This window comes from Aotus nancymaae, unplaced genomic scaffold, assembly GCF_030222135.1.
Source record: "Aotus nancymaae isolate 86718 unplaced genomic scaffold, 86718_ANA_hifiasm-v0.15.2.pri h1tg000032l_0, whole genome shotgun sequence".
NCBI classification, from domain to species: Eukaryota; Metazoa; Chordata; class Mammalia; order Primates; family Aotidae; genus Aotus; species Aotus nancymaae.
The window spans coordinates 5,817,067-5,839,598 of NW_026988445.1; the positions used below are offsets into that span (position 1 = coordinate 5,817,067).

Here is a 22,532-nt window from a genome sequence, read left to right on the forward strand (position 1 = left end):
AGCAACAAAGTAAAAGTGAATTAAATATGTTTCTAAAAGGCACTTTAAAAAATTAAGTACAATTTAATAATGTCAGCAATAAAAATGTTTTTACTTATTTCAAATTACATGTCAGACTACTAAATGAGTTGACCTTTGTGCTTCATAATAGTAAATGACAAAAATCATATAAGTAAGAAAACATGGCAAATTCAAACCTTCCTCCCTTAAAAAAAAGGTACCATATCCATAAAGAAAGGCTTTGAATCTAAACAATTGAATAAAGCTGCCACAGATGATCAAATTTGTTGCATAGATTCTTATAGCAGTAAAGACTACTCATAAGCATTAAAATGTGTTAACAGAGCAAGATCTTTTCAAAAATGATGTATCACTTAGTATTAGGCATAGCTAAATGCATGTTTTCAACAGACTTTCAATTTGAAAAAGCTACATTGAACTTTCTGGTGCTAATCAAAGGCTTTTGACATGAGAAACACTGTAACATTTAGTTGTGCTCTAAAATGTGGTGATCGCAGTGGGAAAGCTCTAATTTTGAGAAGCAAAAAATTATATTTAAATACTGAAATACCAAGAAAAAAAAAAGATTGAAAATTGCAGAACAGTTCTCTCTGCTTTCTCACCTGTCGCTCTCAAGAATAACTAGAGAAAGAATGTACATAGGGAGGAACTGGCTGAACTGACTTTGGCTTTGTCCCAGTCCCCCCTAGAAACAGGATGTCCTTCAACTCTTTAGCACAGCAAGTCCTTTCACCGCTAAGGTATATAACCCACGGCCAGCTAACTTTCTGGATCCCTCAGCTGTGGTGCGACTGGGCGTGTGTAGAGGAAACTCTATCAGCTCTAGGCAGCTTTCCTGAGGCTTGGCTCACAATGGATCATAAACTTTTGTCCCTTACTACCTATCTGTGAGTAATCAATCTGCTTCACATAACCTGTGGCACGTGAGTGTGTTCTGCCTTAGTGGACTCAGATGAGTTGGTAACCCGGGCCCAGTGAACTTGCTTAATAAATCTAGACATCACTAGTACTTCTCTCTAAGAACACTTAGGTGCACTGCCTCAAGGTTTATTTCACTGTGTGTGTATATGTGTGTATGTCTGTGTGTGTGTTCATGTTCACTTTAGCTAATAATTGATTGCGTGTAATGACCACTCAAAAAACCATGCCTGTTAATTACTAAATATTGAAAGTGACAGGTAATAGGTAGTTTTTTTAAAAAAAACTGAATATGCTTTTATGCATTTATTTATGAGAAAAATTTCATGTCTTTCAAGTCTGTAATCATGCTTTCAAATTACATAAAAATGACAGAAAGGCACGAACAAACCCTGAAACACGCATAAAATATTAGATAGATAGGCAATAAAACTAAGATAAAACTTCATAGTAGGCAAATGGACAGAAAACACTGAAGGAATGAAAGAATGACTGGAATTAAAAAACCCGAGGACTTATCAAATGGAAGTATGGAGGGAAATAATCAGCACGATCTAAGCAAGGCGGAAGAACATGAGACAGGAAACCTAACTCTAGGGACTCTGATGCAAAATCTCGGGAAAACACATCAAATGAATATAAAAAATAATGTCACAATGACAGTTTTTCATATCATTCACTATCTGACACATCTACCCTATGATAAGGACACTCCTCAGGAAATAAGAATGAAACAACCAACTAAAAGAAAGACTATAAGACTAGTATCACTTGAATCAATTAGATAAATTAAATCCACATTAAGAATCAGTGTGTTTCTCCCTTGAAATTTGATTATGGACCCATTATGCATCCTTTGTGAGAAGAATAAGAGTGATATTTACAATAAACGTATGAACAAATACAGTGCATCAATACTTTATTTAGTGCATATTAATATTCAGAATATGATGAAATGGCATGTAATGATGGGCACCGCTTATTAACTGATGCCATGAGAGGAGACAGTGAAACATGAGAAGTTAAGAAATCCACAGGAACCCTTCCCTTTCAGGAAAAGACAGAAGTATAGGATACCTTGAAGAACACAGTGTCCATTATCGACGAAGTAGAACTTCCTGACAGAAAGGATTAAAAGTGTTTAAATGAGTTATTTATTTAAAGGAAGTTATAAAGGTCACTTGTTTGGTATTGTTAGATATAGAACGGTCAAAGAGTTGGGAGACAGTTCTTCTGCACTCATGATTAAGTCAAAGAGCCAAAATGAATATTGATGTGAATGTGGCAAAAAAGGAGAAATGGCATAAATTGGACATAAAGAAAATCACCAAGAAAGTGAATTACAGTAAGTGGCATTGGTAAATATGTCCCCAAATCCCTTTTTACAGAGATCCTAAAAACTCCCCTGAGGAGCTGAGGGTGAGATGCCTTACATTCCAGACTAAACCCTTTACTGCATAGCACTTTATTCAGAACATTTGTGAGTAATGCCTACTTTAAGGGCATGCTTTAGTCATGCACTTCAAAGTTTTGGCTTTGAGTCATGAACAGCGGACCGTTTACGCATGTATCTTTTTTTACCTACTTGGTATATTTTGGGAGTAAATGATCCTACAATTTATTGATTTAATGCATTATAGTTCTCTAACCTTTATTTTTTTTACAAGTTGAAAAAGGGAAGTGCAGTCACTCATCCAAAAGGGGTAAGAAAAGTCAAAATACTATTAAAAATGTTAAGAAAGAAAATGGATTGCAAGAGAGTAACACAGAAAAATGCATATAAATAAAAAAGGTGAAAATTTTTCAGCTTGCATTTAATAAAACTTGTAACAAGAATTAAGCATGAGTAGTCTTTCTCTTACACATTTATTTCACCTTTTTTAAATTGCCCTGTGCCTAACATAACTGAAGGCTTCAGAGAGGAGAGAAGAGAAAATATACACTCAGAAACCAAGAAAAAGAGGATATAAAAGGAATATTCAAAGAAACAAGAGAAGGCTGGGCGCAGTGGCTCACGCTTGTAATTGCAGTACTTTGGGAGGCTGAGGCGGGTGGATCACTTGAGGTTAGAAGTTTGAGACCACCCTGGCCAACATGGTGAAACCCTATCTCTACTAAAAATACAAAAATTAGCAGGACATGGTGGCAGACGCCTGTAATCCTAGTTACTTGGGAGGCTGAGGCAGAAGAATTGCTTGAACCCAGGAGGCAGGGGTTGCAGTGAGCGAAGATTGCACCACTGAACTCCAACCTGGGCAACAGAGCAAGACTCCCTCTCAACAAAACAAAGCAAACAAAAAAGAAACAAGAGATTTTGGAAATGAAAAGAGTAAGATAATTTTTTAAAAATCATTAAGTTACTTGGGGAAGAATGTTGAGAAAACTCTCCCCAAATTTTCCAAGAAGACAATAATACATAAAACAAAAGTTTAAAAAGTAAGGAAATCATTTAAGGGCGCTCCAACACTGAAAAAATAGGAGCACGGAGAAAATGGCAACTACTGAAAACTGAAAGGCATTGGAGCAATGCCTTCAAAGCCCCGAGGCAAAAAGATTTTCAAACTGGAATTCAATTCCCAGCTAAATCAATCAACGTGAGACAAGAATAAAGACATTTTCAGACATGCAAAGTTCCATAAATTTAACCTTCTCTGTTCTCTTCTGGGAAAGCTGAAGAAAAATAATGCCATTGGATTCAAATCCCAAATAAGAGAGATATGAAGGAAATCTCAAGCATGACAGTTAAGAGAGATGCCAGGACATTAGATGTGCAGCAGGTCTAGAGAGCAGACAGTCCAGAATGAGCCTGAAAAATGGAGGCTCCAAGAGAGATAGCACCAAGATAAAGAACTGAGAGGTGTTTAACTTCTGTGAAGAGGCGGCCGATGACTTAGGGATAGGCACATAGAACAAAAAGCAAATAAACAAAACAATGATAACCACAACAACTAAAAGTGATATATCTGGGAATAATATCTACACAGAAAATCACATTAATGAAACCAATGGATATTTATTTGGTCTGGAAGAAAGAGGGGAAGAAATCCGGATATGAGAGAGAGAGAGAGTGTGTGTGTGTGGATTGGGAGGACACAGGAAAAAAAATCAATAGGCACAGGACTTGGGGTGGAGCAAGATGGCAGAATAGAAGGCTTCAACAATTGCCACCCTCTCCAGGACACCGATTTAACAACTATCTACACAAAAAAGCACCTTCATAACAACCAAAAATCAGGTGAGACCTCACAATACCTGGATTTAACTTCATAGTTCTGGAAAAGGCACTGAAGAGGTAGGAAAAACAGCCTTGAATCACTGGTGCTGCCCCTACCCTACTCCCTGCAATGGCAGTGCAGTATGAAATACCCTTCACCTGTAAAGGCACATATTGAATGAAATAAAGAAATGGAAAAAGATACTCCATGCCAATGGAAACCAAAAAGGAGCAGAAATAGCTATACTTATATCAGACAAAATAGAATTGAAGACAAAAATTATAAGAAGAGAAAAAAAGATTATGTAATGAGAAAGGGGTCAATTCAGCAAGAGGATTTAATAATTTTAAATATATATGCACCCAACACTGGGCACCCAGATATATAAAGCAAATATTATAAAAGCTAAAGAGAGATATAGGCCCCAATAGAATAATAGCCGAAGACTTTGGTCTGGGCAAACATTTCTTGAGTACTACCCCACCAGCAAAGGCAAGCAAAGACAACCAAAGCAAAAATGAACAAATGGGATCACATCAAGTTAAAAAGCTCCTGCACAGCAAAGGGAACAATCAACAAAGTGAGGAGACAACTCACAGAATGGGAAAAAATATTTGCAAACTACCCATCTGACAAGGGATTAGTAACCAGAAAAATAAGGAGCTCAAGGGCCAGGCGCGGTGGCTCACGCCTGTAATCCCAGCACTTTGGGAGGCCGAGGCGGGTGGATCACAAGGTCAAGAGATTGAGACCATCCTGGTCAACATGGTGAAACCCCATCTCTACTAAAAATACAAAAATTAGCTAGGTGTGGTTGTGGGTGCCTGTAATCCCAGCTACTCAGGAGGCTGAGGCAGGAGAATTGCCTGAACCCAGGAGATGGAGGTTGTGGTGAGCCGAGATCGCGCCATTGCACTCCAACCTGGATAACAACAGTGAAACTCCGTCTCAAAAAAAAAAAAAAAAAATTAGGAGCTCAAACTCTATATGAAAAAAAAAATCTAATAATCTGATTAAAAACTGGGCAAAAGATTTGAATAGACCTTTCTCAAAAGAAGACATACAAATGGCAAACAGGCATATGAAAAGGTGCTCAACATCATTGATCATCAGAGAAATGCAAATCAAAACCGCAATGAGATATCATCTCACCCCAGTTGAAATGGCTTATATCCAAATGAGGTAATAACTAATTCTGGTGAGGATGTGGAGAAAAGGGAACCCTCTAACGCTGTTGGCAGGAATGTAAATTAGTACAACCATTATGGAGAACAGTTTGGAGGTTCCTCACAAAAGTAAAAATAGAGCTACCCTGTGATCCAGCAATGCCACAGCTGGGTATGTACCCAAAAGCATGAAAGTCAGTATATTAAAGAGATATCTGCACTCCCATATTTGTTGCAGCACAGTTCACAACAGCCAAGATTTGGAAGCAACCTAAGTGTCCATCAACAGATGAATAAAGAAAATGTGGTACATATACATAGTGGAGTACTATTCAGCCATTAAAAATAATGATATTCTGTCATTTGCAACAACATGGATGGAACTGGAGGTGATTATGCTAAGTGAAATAAGTCAGGCACAGAAGGACAAACATCACCATGTTCTCACTTATTTGTGGAATCTGAAAATCAAAACAACTGAACTCATGGAGATAGAGAGTAGAAGAATGATTGCCAGAGGCTGGGAAGGGGAGTGGGAGGGTAGCGGGGAGGTGGGGCTGATGAATGGGCACAAAACAATAGAAAGAATCAATAAGATCCAGTATTTGATAGCACAACAGGGTTACCACAGTCAATAATAATTTAGTTATACATTTTAAAGTAACAAGTCTAACGGCATTATTGGTAATGCAAAGGATAAATGCTTGAGGGGATGGATACCCTATTTTCCATGATATGATTATTATGCATTACATGCCTGTATCAAAACATCTCATGTATTCCATAAATATACATACTTACTATATCCCCACAAAAACTAAAATAAAACAAAATTTTTAAGTCAATATGTAATATTACACTGAAAACTTCAAGAATAGCAATATAAATATGTAATATTAGAAATAAAAAGGTCAGCAGAAGACATAGCTAAAACAGTTGAGAGTAGTTTCCTTTGGAGAGTCAAATTAGAGAATGGTAAAGAATAGGGCTGCGGCTCACTGTATTTTGTTACAAGTTTACAGAACAATTTAACATTCTAAACTATGTATGAGAATAATGTGATAGAAAAATTTGACTTAACAAGTGCCTAGGGCCAGACGCAGTGGCTCATGCCCGTAATCCCAGCACTCTGGGAGGCTGAGGTAAAAAGACGCTTTGAGACTAGGAGTTCAAGACCATCCTGGGCCAACACTGAGACTCCATCTCCACAAAAAATAAAAAAAAATTAGTATGGCATGATGGCACATGCCTGTAGTCCCAGCTAACCAGGAGGCTGAGGCAGAAGGATTGCTCTTGCCCAGGAGTTTGAGACTGTGTACAGTGAGCTATGACTGGACCATTGGACCATTGCACTTTAGCCTGAGTGACAGAGCAAGGCTCGGTCTCAAAAAGCCCAAGCAACAAACAAACAAAAAACAAAGCCAAGTGCTTAGAAAACATACAGGAAAAACAGAAACAACAGTACAATAGTCATAATAACAGCCAACATTCTCTTATTTATTATTGTTTATTTCTTACAACAATGCTGTGAAGTAAGCACTACCATTTTCTCTGTTTTACAGATAAGTAAACTGAGAGGGAGACAGAAAGAGAGAGAGAGAGAGAGAGAGGTTCAGTATTGCTCAGGATTACCCAGTTAGTAAGTGATGAAACTGGAATTAGAAGTCAGGCACTTCAGTTCCAGGGGCATGCACTTGATCAGTGTACTCTACTCCTTAGATTTCATTCTACAAATATTTTATGCAACAACATTTATTGCCTAATAGTGCCCAGCACTGTTTTTGGTATCGGGGCTATATGAGTGAGTTAAGCAAAGACCATGTCTTCATGAAGCTTAAAAAGAGCAAAAAATAGATACAATAAGGAAGACACATAAAGCAGGGATAGGGAACAGGGTATGATGGTATCGGTGGACAGTGGACCTTACACTGAGCAGACACTTGAGGAAATGAGAATAAAGCCGTATGGGTACTTGTAGACAGAGTGTTCTGGCAGAGAGAAGAGCAGGTGCAAAGGCCCTGCGATGTGAGTGTGGATGGTGGGTTGGGGAACCACTAAGAGGCCAGTGTAATTGGAGCTCATGGTAAATAAGAGTTAAAGTGGGAGGAGATGAGGTCAGGGAGGAAGCCACAGAGGGTGAGTCAAATCACATACAGTCTTGTAGGTCAAAAAAAAAAGACATCAGTTTTTACTTGGAATGAAAGAGAAAGCCACTAAATATATTATTTTTAAAAATATTTTGAAGAGTTTTGACGGTTTCCCTATCATCCTGGTGCCTGACGTACATAAACATCAAATACTTAAAGTACAAAATTTGATACGTTTTGACACATTTATACACACGTTAAACCATCACCCCAATCAAGATGAACATATCTATTATTCCAAAAGTTTCTTCAGCCCCTTTGTAGCCCATCCTCCACATCCCCCAAGTGCCCATTCCATGTCTGGGTAACAAGTGATCTGCTTTCTTTCACTAATATTAGTTTACATTTCCTAGAATTTTACCTAAATGTGTTATGTGCATCAATTCTTCATTCCTTTTTATTGGTGACTGAGTGGCATTCCACTGTATGGATATACCAACATTGTTTATCCATATACTCTCTGTAGAAGTGTTGGGATATATCAGTTATTCCATTTTTGTTTTTACTGTTATGAATAAAGATGCTACAAATATTTGTGTACCAGTCTTTTTTTGTTTGTTTGTTTGAGACGGTCTCATTCTGTCTCTGTCACCCAGGCTAGAGTGCAGCGGTATAATCTGGGCTCACTGCAACCTCTGCCTCCCAGGCTCAAGCAATCCTCCCACCTTAGCCTCCTGAGTAGCTGGGACTACAGGCATGTGCCACCAGGCCCGGCTAATGTTTTTTACTTTTTGTAGAGATGGCATCTCACTATGTTGCCCAGGATGGCCTTGAGGTTTAGAGCTCAAGCAATCCTTCCACCTTGGCCTACCAAAGTGTTGGGATTCCAGGTATGAGCCACTGTACTCAGATCCCACTGCTTTTTTTGGAGACAGGGTCTTGCTCTGTCACCCAGGCTGGAGTGAGGTGGTGCGGTATGTACAAGTCTTTTAAATATTCATATGGAATGCATAGTAGGTCTACATTTAACATTTTAAAACAACTTCAAAACTGGTTTCCAGAATGTAATATAGTACCTTCATTTTGTTATTTTAGCTATTTTATTATTGTGAGTGGTACCTCATTGCAGTTTTACTTTACAGTTTCCTAATGAGTAATGATGTTGGACATCTTTGCATATGCAATTTTCCATTTACATATCTTCTTTGGTGAGGTGTCTATTCAAACTTTTCCTTATTGTTTAATTGGACTGGTTTCTTCTTATTGAGTTTTCAGAGTTCTTTTCATATTCTTGATATGAATGTTTTATAAGATATGTGATTGCAAACATTTTTTTCAAGTCTGTGACTTTTCATTTTCTTAAGTGTCATTTGAAGCATGTAAGTTTTAAATTTTCATAAATTCCAATTTATCAATGTGTTCTTTCCTGGATTATGTTCTGAAGATTCATCAAAGAAATCATTCTTAAGCCCAACATATGTTGATTACTTTTATGTGTCAACTTGGCTGGGTCACAAGGTGCCCAGACATTGGTCAAACATTATTGTGTCTATGTCTGTGAGGGTTCTTCTAGATGAGATTAACATTTGAATTGGTAGACTGAGTAAACTAGATTTCTCTCCTAAATGTGGGTGGACCTCTTCCAATCAACTGTTTTTTAGTACAACAAAAAGGATGAGTAAGAGGGTCTTCCCACCTGACTACTCAGGTTGAACATCAGTTTCCTGCTTTTGGACTGAAACTAAAAAATTGGCTTTTCTTGGGTCTTGAGTCTGCTGACTATCAGACTAGAAGTTACATCGCAGGCTTTCCTGGTTCTCAGGCCTTCAGACTCAGACTAGGTCTACACCACTGGTTCTCCTGAGTCTCCAGCTTGTCAGCTGAAGATATTGGGACTTCTCAGTCTCTATAATTGTATGAGCCAATTCCTTCAAATAAACCTCTATAATTGTATGAGCCAATTCCTTCAAATAAATCTTTCCATATATAATTATTAATATATAGGATACATATATACATACATACACATATGCATGTATACACGTGTACATATATAGACACATATGTGTATACACATGAACATATGTGTGTATACATGTGTATAGAGGGAGGTGATATATGTACATATGTATATAAATACATAGGAGATATATATATATATAGGATGGACATATATATCCCATATAAATATATATGTATATGTGTGTGTGTATACATATATATATATATGAACTCAGTTTCTCTGAAGAACTTGCCTATAAATACATCAAAGTTGCAAAAATTTTCTCCTGTGTTTTCTTGACGTTTCATAAATTTAGGTTTTATATTTAGGTCTGTTATCCATTTGGGTTTTCTACATGGTATACACATACATATATTTATTACAGAAATTGGCTCATGTGGTTATGGAGGCAGAGAAGTCCCACAATCTGTCATCTGCAAAATGGAGGGGCAGGTAAGTTGGTGGAGTAATTCAGCTGAGAGCTAGAGAGTAATGGGGTAAGACTTCATCTGAGTTCATGGGCCCAAGAACCAGGAGTGCTGATGTCTGAGGGCAAGAGCAGATGGGTCTCCCAGTTCAAGAAGAGAAAACAAATTTGCTCTTCCTCTGCCTTTTTGTTTTATTCAGGCCCTTAATAGATTGGATGATGCCCATCTGCATAAGTGAGAAAGATCTTTACTCAGTCTACCGATTCAAATGCTAGTCTCTTCCAGAAACACCCTGACAGGTAAACACAGAAATACTCATTGAACAGCTATCTGGGCATCTCTTAGCCCAGTCAAATTGGCACATAAAATTAACCATCATATGGTGTACAGTGTTAGGTGTGGGTTGAAAATCTTTTTTTGTTTTTTTGCAAATGACCATATATTTGATCCAGTACTATTTATTGAAAAGACTATTAAACTCTCTCCACTGACTTGCCTCTCTGTACATCGGCGAAAATCAGTTAATTGTCTGTGTACACGTGGCTGTATTTCTTGACCTCTATTCCTCTCCAATGATCTATTTCTCTATCTTAATATAAACGTAGTCAGGCATCGCTTAATGACAAGGATACAAACCCGATGGTGTAGCCTACTGCACACCTAGGCTCTATGGTATAGCCTATTGCTTCTAGGCTACAAACCTGTACAGTATGTTACTGTACTGAATCCTGTAGGCAACTGTAATATGATGGCAAATATTTGTGTATCTAAACATAACTAAACATGGAAAAGATACAGTAAAAATATGTTTTTGTAATCTTCTGGGACCGCTGTGGTATATGTGATCCGTCACTGACTGAAATGTCATTATGTGGTGCATGACTATCCTAAACTGTCTTAATTAATGTAGCTTTATAGTAAAGTCTGCAAATCAGGTAGTGTTAGCATTCCAACTTTGTTTTTCTTGTTCAAAGTTGTTTGAGCTAAGTCCTTTGTATTTCCATATGAAATGTAGAATTAGCTTATCTGTTTCTATAAAATTGCCTGCTGGGATTTTGATTTAGATAGTATTTAATCTATAGACAATTTGGAGAAAACTGATCTTAAGATATGGAATCTTCTGACTCATGAACAAAGTATATCTCTCCCGTTATGTAAATCTTAAGACCTAAATAAATATCCGGTTCTTAATTATTTGTTCTTTGTCTTGCTTCATATTGTTAGTATCTTCCTATATCTATTTTGGTTAATATGTATCATGCTAATTATAATTTTGTTGACTCTCTAGTGCTAACATTTCTGCTTTTATTGGAATCTGTAATCCAATAGATTGTTTTTCTTTTGAAAAGGCCATTCTTGTCAAATGCCTTTTTTCTTTTGTTTTTCTTGAGACAGGGTCTTCTTCTGTTGCCCAGGCTGGAGGGCACTAGCATGATCATGGCTCACTGCAGCCTCGACTGCCCAGTTAGTTTTTAAATATTTTATAGAGACAGAGTCTCATTATGTTGCACTGGCTGGTCTTGAACTCCTGGGCTCAAGTGATCCTCCTGCCTCAGCCTTCCAAAGTACTGGGCTTACAGGGGTGAGCCACTGTGCCTGGCCTCTTCAAACATCTTATCTTGGCCTGTGAGTTCATCTTCCTCTGAGAATATTGGCTAGTCTGTCAGGCAATGGCATGAAGAAAGCAACTGGGGTTTTGAGCCTTAGGGTAGAGAGGCCCTGACACCAGAAAACCACAGTCATCACACTCTACCCGAAGAAATAACCCCTTTGGATAGGAGAATACCTTTTCCCTTTTCTCACTCCCAGAGAGAAGTAGAAATAATTCTTTAGCACTGGGTTTTAGAGGGGCTGCAGCAAAGACATAATAATCTTTCACCTAGTTCCCTCAAGCTCCTCAAAAACAGCACTGTGAACTTCTGAGTTTATGTCTGAAGACACTTAGACCAGAGGTCTGAGTCTTTTTGTGTGGGGCAGGCAGGATTTCTTCCAAGGCAATGGCCACTGATTAAAATAAAAGTACAGAACTCCAAAGGTTCACCCTGTATTTCACATTTTATTCTCCCTCAGCCAGGCTAGATTGCCTCCTGTCTCAAGTCAAAGCCATCCTGCTTCACATACGCAAGTTCAATAGATAGCACCTGTAATACTAAGGGACTTCTTGCAGTTTCCTATATATTTTCTCTTTCTAAATTTCTCCTGGGGTAATCTTCAAGGAGGTGGCAGCAATCCTGTAGTTCAGAAACTTGATTGTAACAGGAGCTGGGACCAAATTTCTAATATAAATAAACATTTACGGCAGTAGAATTTCCCCCAATTACCATCTAATTGTAAACGACATGTCTTGATATTAGCATAGTTGCTTCTGGCACATGAGTTGATTAGAAGTGTACTTTATTTATTTTTCTTTTTAAGACAGAGTTTCACTCTTGTTGCCCAGGCTGGAGCACAATGGGGTGATCTCGGCTCACTGCAACCTCCGCCTCCCAGATTCAAACGATTCTCCTGCCTCAGCCTCCCAAGTAGCTGTGACTACAGGCAGAAGCCACCATGCGTGGCTAATTTTTGTATTTTTAGTAGAGAGAGGGTTTCACCATTTTGGCCAGGTTGATCTTGAACTCCTGACCTCAGGTATCCACCCTCCTCGGCCTCCCAAAGTGCTAGGATTACAGGCGTGAGCCACTGTACCCAGCAGAAGTGTATTTCTTAACTGTAACCTTTAAAAAAACCTTTTGTTACTGATTTCTAACTTAATCACATTCCAGTAAAGGAATATATTTTTTCTGATCCGTATTCACTAAAAATTTGTTGATACTAGCTTTATGGCCTGGTAAGTGATTCATTTTATAAGTGTTTGATGTGTCTTTGAGAAGAGTGTGTTTTCTCTACTAGTTTGGATGCGAGGTTTTATATAATATTATTAATTTAAGCTTGCTGATTTTGTGTTACACAAATTTTCTCTTTATAAATGTTCTGGGCAGCTCAAGCTATCAATAATGAGTGTTATGACAGTGAGTTAGTGAGTTTCTCCACGTACTGCTATTGCTCTTTGCTTTATACATTTTGAGGCTATTTAATTGAGTGCCTATACATTGAATCTATTATCGTAAAATAATGACTTTTTACAACTTGGTAAAGTTTTTCTTCCTAAATCACTTTGAGATGAGACCTTTCTTTATAATACATCTGGCTTACATACTGCTCCTTCTTTAGTTTTCCACTCTTCTTTGTCATTTTATTTCAGGTGTGTCTTTTATAAAGAACACATACTAGATATTTTTAATAACTCCAGTCCAGTTAGTTATGCTTTTAACTGACATATTTAATCATAAATTATTTTATTTTAATTTTTTAAAAACCATTTTTTTTTTTTGAGACAGGGTCTCACTGTGTTGCCCAGGCTGGATGGCAATGGCATGATCATGTCTCACTGTAAGGTCCAATTCCTGGGGTCAAGTAGTCTTCCTGCCTCAGCCAGCTGTGTAGCTGGGACTACAGGCATGCACCACCAGAGATTATTTAAATTTTTTTTCTTTTTTTGTAGAGACAGAGTCTGCATGTTGCCCATGCTGGTCTCAAACACCTTGTCTCAAGGAATCTCAACATGCTATGGCTTAACAGGTATGAGTCTTTTCGCCCAGCCAACCATAAATATTGTGATTTCTGATCTGTGTGTGTGTATGTGTATGATTCAATTGTCTCATTTTATGTTTTCTCTGTATCTCATTTTCTCAATGCTTGTTCTTTTCTCTTAACTTTTTTCTTTTTTTTTTTTTTCTGGTAGAGATAGGGGGCATCTTACGATGTTGCCCAGGCTGGTCTTGAGCTCCGGGCCTCAAGCAATCCTCCTGCTTCAGCCTTCCAAAGTGCTGGAATTAATTATAGGCATGAGCCACCATGGCCCTCACTTTTTAAAAAATGCATTATTTGAGGGAGAGGGCAATATTTTAATTCCATTTCTCCCTTCCACTGGTTTGGTGATTATATACTGTTTCTACTGACTTGGTAGTTATTTCAATATTTTACCAATGAATACTTAATGGAGTCTTATTAGGTATCAATTGCTTAACTGACTAATGAGGTAAACAATTCTCAATTTTTATTTTGGCCATTATTTTAGATTGTCTTTAAAAGACATACAAATTGGCTGGGTGTGGCGGCTCATGCCTGTAATCCCAGTACTTCGGGAGGCAGAGGTGGGCAGATCACCTGAGGTCAGGAGTTCAAGACCAGCCTGGCCAACCCGGTGAAACCCTGTCTTTACCACAAATATAAAATTAGCCAGGCATGGTGGCACATGCCTGTAATCCCAGCTACTTTGGAGGCTGGGGCAGGAGAATCGCTTAAACCCAAGAGGTGGAGGTTGCAGTGAGTGGAGATTGTGCCATTGCACTCCAACCTGGTCAACAAGAGAGCAATTCTGTCTCAAATAAAAAAATAAATCCTACAAATTATATTATTACAATTATCACTTCATATAAGCAATGATTATTTATATAAACATTTTAATCAGTATATTGGCTCATTATTCATTCTTGCATCTCAGACCTTCCTTGGGACTTTTCTTGAAATACACCCTTAAAAAATTCTTCACAAAGGTCTGTTAGTAGTAAACTTTCCCCATTTTTGAAAATCTTAAAATTATTTTAAGGTTGACAACTTGTTTTCATGCAGCACTATGAGGATGATTCCACTGTCTTCTGGCCTCACTGTTGCTACTGAGAAATCTGATATATCATCATCATCATCATCATTCCTTTGTAGATAATTTGCCTTTTCTTTGGTTCTTTTAACATTTGTCTTTGCTTTTGGTCTACTATAGTATGATGTTAGGTGTGGATTTCTTTTTATTTATCGTGCATGTTATTCACTGTACTTTTTGTACCTGTATCTATGAATTTATAACTTTTACCAGGTTTGGGAATTCTTAGCGAACATCCCATCAAATTTCGTGCTTTTTTCAGCTATTCTACTCTTTTCATCAAGGACTCTGATTGACTGTATCATAGATCTTCTATGTCTCTTAAGCACTCGTTCAGTTTTCCATCTCCTTGAATTTTTATTCTATATTCTGGCCCATTCTTCAGATGTATCTTTCATTTCACTAATCTCCTCAGCAATCACATTTCTCATTTCTAACTGATTCATTTTTTTCTTTTTTTTTTTGACAACCTCCTCCCTCCCACTGATTCATTTTTATGGTGATTTATTGCTTGCTCATTTTATTTCTATAAACATCTCATCCATAGTTGTTTTATAATCTATATCTTATAATTTTAGGATCTGGCAGTCTTAGGAGAAAATCTCTTAGTTGTTTATGTTGACTACTACTGATGGTGAATTACCTCATTTTATGTTTGGTGATTTTTGATTGTCTAAATTAGGTATGCTAGGTAGGATTTGCATTTGCTTCTCCAGATACCCAGGGGGATTTCAGGTGGCATTAGTCTGCACAACATGGCACTTTGAAGCCGTATTTTGGTTAGCTGGGAATGTTAAGTCAGTGGATAGCGCACTAGCACTGGGGAGCCATGGAATGCAATGGTGGCTGCTGAGATCAGTTGTCTCTTCTTAAGGATAAAATAAATTTAAGTATTAGGGCAGTTGTTCTGATCAACATTCTGACAAGAAGGGTAGCCATTTTCATCTAAACAAAAATTAAGTCTTCAGAAACACCATTTGCAAAATTTGAAAATATATCGTCTAAAAAATAAACCGGGGGAAATTCCTTGTATTATGGAGAAAAATAACACTGGAAAAAATGAACAAGATTCTAAAAGTGCTCTTTAAAAGAGACTACCTTCTTCCCAGTCTTTACTCATTTATATGTTGTTAGAATAAATAGACATATTTCCCTCTCATAAGGTCTAAATACCATGTAAGTTTAGGGGAAAAGATTAGGCCCAATTTTTAGATAAAAATGAATAATTATTATAAATGCTGATCTAAAATTAAATAGTTAAAAGAGATAAATATTTTATTTTAAAAATGTATTCTTTTTTACAAGTTTAAAAAATATAAATAAAATATGTTTTTATTCATCACTAGTAATCCTAAAATAGATTCCAGTAAACAACATATAAAACAGTTTAAGCTGACTTTTTAGTACCAAGGCAACCTAGCAACAATTCATTACATTCTTATAGGCATAAAAAAAGGAAAGGAATGAATAAGAAGTTATTCTGAATTGCTTACCTGCTGGCTGTTTTCACAGAACAAGTTTTCTTGTGTCCTCTTTCAGCTCGATTATCTCTCAGAAGCTGATGCTACACAGTGTTAAGACAAAGTCACAGAAACAAAAATATTTTCATTATATTATTTTGCAAGTAGGAAAATATTCTCATTCAAAGGGACACTATGCATTTATTTTGACTTTTTTTTTTTTTACTGGTTTCTTTTAAAGCAGAGATTATAAACACTACTTTTTCTGGACTTCAAGAGTTCAAGGAGACAATTTTTTTAAAAAATTCAATCTTTATTGTCACTGTTGCAAAATTATTAGTGAGAGTTAGCACTCCAGTTCTTCCTGGACAGCTAAACTGCCCTCACAGTCATTCCAGATGTGGCCTGGAGCTGGAACCCTAGAACTCATTTCTTTTTCTGGCTCACTGCAATAGCCCTGGTTGAAGTAATGCAACCTCTCTTGTCAACGGCCTTTACTGTCGCATTCAGCTGTGAATTTTTTAAGTCTGCGTTACCTATGCTGACATGAAGAGCTAATATTATTTTCTCTGTACCTACTGGCTTAACACGGTAAAGAAACACGCTTAAAACATTCTTCTTCAAAGAGATTATTGGCTTGGAAATATATAATTAGAAAAAAAAACATATTTGATTGCCTCCTCAAAATGCGTTACCATCCATTTCCCTTCACACTTGCTTTACCCTAACTAATTGGAAAGAAAAAAAACAAATAGTCAATATTCTTCACTATGTGCTCACTCAAACTGTAGCTTATCTTATTAATGCAGAAATATGATTATATGCAAGACCGGGCTAAAACGAAGTTATACAGAATATTAGCAATTAAACTCAACAAAAATAAAAGTCTTATAAGTAATAATGCAGGATAGAGCTGGGTTCTAATCCCAGCTGGGCCAGTAACTAAAAAGTCACTAGGTTCCAAGACACCTTTACCATTTACAACCTGTGTAACTTTAGGCAAAGTACTTAACCCCTCTAAGCCTTGGTCTCCACCTGTAAAATACAGATAACAATAATATCTACCTCTAAAGCTATTGTGAGTACTAAGTAATATAAAGCATTTAAAGTGTTTAGCACTATAAAACTGAAACATAGGAAATGCTGAGAAAGAATACGGCTTAAATGCTGTAATTATAATTATGATGATAATTAATGGGTCTGGCTCTTGGTAGGTATTGTCTGGCCAGTATCAATAATTTCTAATGATGAATAACTGCTTTGAACTGTTCAATTACATCACTCAGAATCAATAATTAGTTGACTTAGCTGTCTTTGAGAAGGAATAGACCTTAATTAATTATCAAGAATATGATTAGACTCATTCTTTCAGGAACGACTCAACTAAATATTATTAAATTTTCTCTTAAATATTTACTTCTTTCCATTCATTGCCACCATCCTAGTTCGGACCACCATTTTCTCTCTGCTGGAAAAGCCTCCCAAATGATCTCCCTGCCTCCAGGCCTGCTTCCTTCAAATCTATTCTCCACATTGCAGACACTATGAGCTTTCTAAAATTAATCTAATTATATGACTCTATGGGTATCAAACCCAAAATCTTTTACAAGGCTTCCATGACCCTTTGTAAATTGATTACATCTCTAAATTCATAATTTATTATGCTTCCTCCTATCCCAACCTAATCTTCTTTCTTCTAAATTATATATCCTAGCCATATTGAGCTTCTTAGTTTGGGATATGTACCATGCTGTTGCTCATCACTGGCCCTTTGCTCAAGTTATTCAATTTGCCTGTATCTTTAGGGTTCAAGCACTGTGTCTGGAATATTTTAGTGCTCAATAAATATTTGCGGAATGAATGATTGAAGGAATGAATGAAGGAATGAATGCATGAAATAAAGAAATAGGGAATGAGATCTGGTATGTAGCTGAAGCCATATCTCATTATTACTACTTATAGAAAACAGCAACCAGTTATCTTAAATCCATTAATCTGAAAGTGTTTCAATTTAGAAACACTTCGTACCATGAACACTAAATTGTTTCTGAAAATAAAGAAAATTAATTACTTTGGCATTTCTAAGTCTAGTGCCTTTTAAAAAATATATATACAAACCAACATTTGTGACACAGATAGCTAGAAGTAAGATGATAAAATCTCTACTTTTCCCTTAAATTAATAATAATAATAGTTAATAATTAAGTTTTCTAATTCTAAGATAAAAGATACTTAAATACTATTCCTGAGGCTTGTGTTAAAACAGTTTAAACAAAGAACTCAAAATCCCAAACACAATGTTATGAAAAATAAAAAATAAAAAATTTATAGTTTAGTTTTGAAATGCAATTATAAGGACCAAAATAAACATTTGGTTGTATCTGCTAGGTCTGGATAGTTCTCAGAGAGGCCACCAAGCTGGATGAACTTAAATGAGATAGTATCCTCCCTGAACAGGAGCTATAGCTCCTGTTATTAGATTAATGTGAGAATGTGTTTTCTTCCTCAAATTTATGTACATAAAAACAAGTCAAACAATGGCATTACTAATGCAATGCATCTATATGTATAAAAGTCATCACAAACCTATCTCACCTTATCAATAAATCTGGATATACCACTGCAACTTTAAAATGAAGCTCAGACACAACTACAGAGATCTCTGGGTCATGAATCACAAGTTAATATGTGAGCTTAGCTCTTTTATGGGGCAAAGATGAAAAAATTAATCTATGGTGTTACTTGAACAACATATATTTGTATTTAGAAGACTTTGGCCTGGTGCAGTGGCTCACACCTGTAATCCCAGCACTTTGGGAGGCCAAGGTGGGTGTATCGCCTGAGATCAGGAGTTCAAAACCAGCCTGGCCAACATGGCAAAATCTGGTCTCTACTAAAAATGCAAAAATTAGCCGGGCATGTTGGTGGGCGCCTGTAATCCCAGATACTCAGGGAGGCTGAGGCACAAAACTCACTTGAACCCTGGAGACGGAGGTTGCAGTGAGCTGAGATTGCACCACTGCACTCCAGCCTGGGCTACAGAGGGAGACTTTGCCTCAAAAAAAAAAAAAAAAAAAGAAAAAACACTCCCAACATAGATTATGAATTCAAAATAAATAAGAATCCTTTATCCCTGCTCTAATAAGCAAGAGTAGCTCAAAAGATTTTGAAACTATTTTCATTCTTCTTGATACATGTTTTTGTCTGTTTCCTTGGACTCCTATCAGTGTCACAAATGAGGTTACTTTTCTGGATTCTGACTCAATAATGTCAACTCTGATCAAAAACAGAACTTCTGAATATGGTGCGAAGTGCTTCTTACCTTCCAACTTTCAGACTGCTGGACTTAGGCCAAACGAAGATACAATCCCCTTATTAGTGACCTGCAGATGTATATTAAAAAAATAACTGATATAAGAATTACATTAAAATCCATAAGTAAAAAACCTAGGCACACAATTTGAAAAACTGCTGAATTAAACCAGGAAGAAAAGTATACCTTGTAGATAATGGTTTTTATATTTAAAGAAAAGGAACTAAGAATTTTTGTGGCTATTCAAGACATTTTTCAAGATTATTAAAAGCCTCAAATCCCAAGAGGAAATCCCAAAAGAATTCTGTAAAGAGCTCTTCGTAGAATTCTCATTCCCCAGCAATCCTCTCTTTACGCCCTGATATACATAAGGCACTCAAGCTCAGGAGTGCTGCTTTTGGCAGTCACTGTTCAGGTAATTCCTCAAATGTCTGCAAAATAATTTCAAGTCTCTTTACACTCAGCAGTGTCCTCAAAATTAAAAGGGGAACTAAGTAACATCTAAACTGTGATCTGACTCACTAAGATACGTCTTGTAAACTCAGTCAAAATGTCTCAAGGAAGCAAAGCTTCAGAATTAAAGAAGACAAAACAAAAAATGATGCTTCCTATAGTTGCCGCTCCCTCATTCCTTCCAACCCTGAACCTAACCTTGACATTTCTCTTTTGTGGCCTTCACAATGCCTTCTCTATGGCTTTCTGAAATATTCATCAACATACTACAATTACTGCTTACCTGATCCAGACTAAAACCACCTCAGGGAAAAAACTACGTTGTGTTTTACAAATAACTCTTTTGATAAAAATTGAGAGTACTCAATAGATAGTGGTTGATGGGTAAGTTATTCAATAAACGTATCATAAAGGCACAATCACTATGCATGGCAAATTGAAATGGGACTTAGCACTGAAGAATGGCAAGAAAGAAGAATCATTAAGATGGGGAAAGGAGGTGGGATTTAAAAAGTAGGGTTAATATTGTTTCTTTGTGTTAAGTTGGTATGAGAAAAATATAAGGTAATCATGCATGCTAATTAGTCATTCATTCAACCATATACTAAAGGATTTTATACTTCATGGTCTTGCATTTCATCACTTGCACCTAACTTTAGACGACAGTTTAGTTTGCTTTACAGTTAGGTCTGTGTTGAACTAAGAAATTATTATCCCTTATGTAAGTAGAATGTATGGTACGTACACATACAGGTACAATTCATTGTCTTATTCGGATTCCATATTTGCATTTTCACCTACTTGCTAACATTTATTTGTAACACAAAAAAGCAATACTTCCCCTGCTTTTGCGGTCATGTGCAGACATGTGTAGGCAGAGTGGTGAAAATCTGAGTGGCCTGTAACATGTTTCCAGCTGAGCTCCAGTCAGGTGACTCGGCCTGGTTTCAGCTCTCGTCGTGGAAACCAGTGTATTTCTTGCAGTCTGTGTAATGCTGTGTTTGGTTTGTTTTTTTTTGTTTTTTTTTTTTTTGCATAATTGTGCTTCTGTTGGTGACTTCACTATTTAAAATGGCCCCAAGCATAGCGCTGAAGTGCTGTCTAGTGTTCCTAAGTGCAAGGAGACAGTGATGGGCCTTAAAGAGAAAATATGTGCTTCAGATAAGCTTTATTCAGGCATGAGTTATAATGCTGTTGGCTGTGAGTTCAATGTTAATGAATCAACAACAGACATTAAATAAGGTGTGTTTAAACAGAAACACACATAAAACAAGGTTATGTATTGATCAGTTGATGAAGATGCGACCTGGGGCTCAAAGAAACCTAACTCTGTATTTCCCCTATAAGCAATGGTTCAGTATTCATTGATGCAGTGTTTGAGTTGACTACATCGAATGTAACTACCATATGTCACAAGAATTGACTGTATTTGTTAATTAATAATCTACCCAATAAGGATACAGATCCGAAATGGCATATCAAAGTTTAAGTAAAAAGCTGATTCAAAAATTGGTCAAAAAGATTTAAAAAGATAAAAAATAAAACTGGTCAGCTTTCTTCCTTGTAAGTTATTAGTTATTAAAGGTAATTTTTAATTTCACAATAAAGCTTGGCTGGAAGCAACCAGGTATACCATAATCTAAAACCTAAATTTATAACATGGCTTTAGTACTTCTCAAGTTCCAAAGGTTAGAAAATGAGCTTTATAAAATTATATTTTGGGATAACATATATCCTGATGCAACTTAATACTAAAAGCAGAATATTATTGTAAGCATTGTATAAGAGGGATATGAAGCATTTAGGAAAGCTGAAAGTCTAATTTTTGTATGGTAAATAATAAGTAAGAAGGGCCAGGTGCGGTAGCTCACGCCTGTAATCCCAGCACATTGGGAGGCCGAGGCAGGCAGATCACGAGGTCAGGAGTTTGAGACCAGGTTGGCCAACATAGCGGAACCCCGTCTCTACTAAAAAAATGCAAAAAAAAAAAAAAATAGTTGGGTGGGGTGGTGGGCACCTGTAATCCCAGCTACTTGGGAAGGTGAGGCAGGAGAACTGTTTGAACCCGGGAGACGGAGGTTGGAGTGAGCCAAGATCGCCCCACTGCACTCCAGCCAGGGAAACAATTCGAGACTCCGTCTCAAAAAAAAAAAAAAAAGAGGAACAAATCATAGATGTAACTTAGCTTAGTTAATTTCTGAATCCATAGAAATAGTGGCACATAGTCTATTATTAATGTGAGAAGTATCTTTAAAGAGGTAACTCACTCTCATGGAAAAAAGCAAGTTAAAAAATCATGAAAATGAAAGGTATTTCTATTAGGCTTACGTGTATTAAAAAATAAAGAAGAGTTCATAATGAAGTGTGTAGCACCTTCCTTTCATTAGTAAAAGGAACTATAGCATATGCAACAGCTGTGAACCTGCTGCTCAACCCAAGAAATCAAACATTATAGAGTAATGTTACCCATTACCATTAATGCACACAAAGTCCTCTTTACCACCTATCTCTCTGCCTGCCCCTCAGAAAGATCCTTGAGGATTTGAGGTTTATCACTCCCCTGTATTTTAAAAATAATCATTCACAATAAAAGATAAAAATTTTGCAAGGATGCAAACTCTAAAACGTACGTGCTTTAAAACATCACAAGTTTAAGCATGCTTCCGAGAAACAACTAATATATTCAAGGGGTAACTGCTGAGTTTATATGTAAAAATAACTGTAATGAATGTCAACTTCTCTCTAAGTCAACTAATCATTGTGCTGT

The 22,532-nt window shown here is 36.8% G+C and overlaps 1 protein-coding gene across 4 annotated transcripts in view; it reads right to left on the reverse strand.

Moving 5' to 3' along the window:
* GPATCH2 (G-patch domain containing 2) overlaps positions 1-22,532 on the reverse strand; it is a 198,088-nt gene that overhangs the window by 44,334 nt on the left and 131,222 nt on the right. For 3 of the 4 annotated variants that reach the window (XM_012459674.3, XM_012459673.2, XM_012459675.2), the window contains exon 8: positions 16,033-16,103. In XM_012459674.3, the coding sequence (XP_012315097.2) occupies positions 16,033-16,103 (71 nt within the window). Of the gene's footprint in view, positions 1-16,024; positions 16,104-19,321; positions 19,383-22,532 lie in introns of those variants that run through there. The other variant, XM_012459677.2, reaches the window with a different exon arrangement.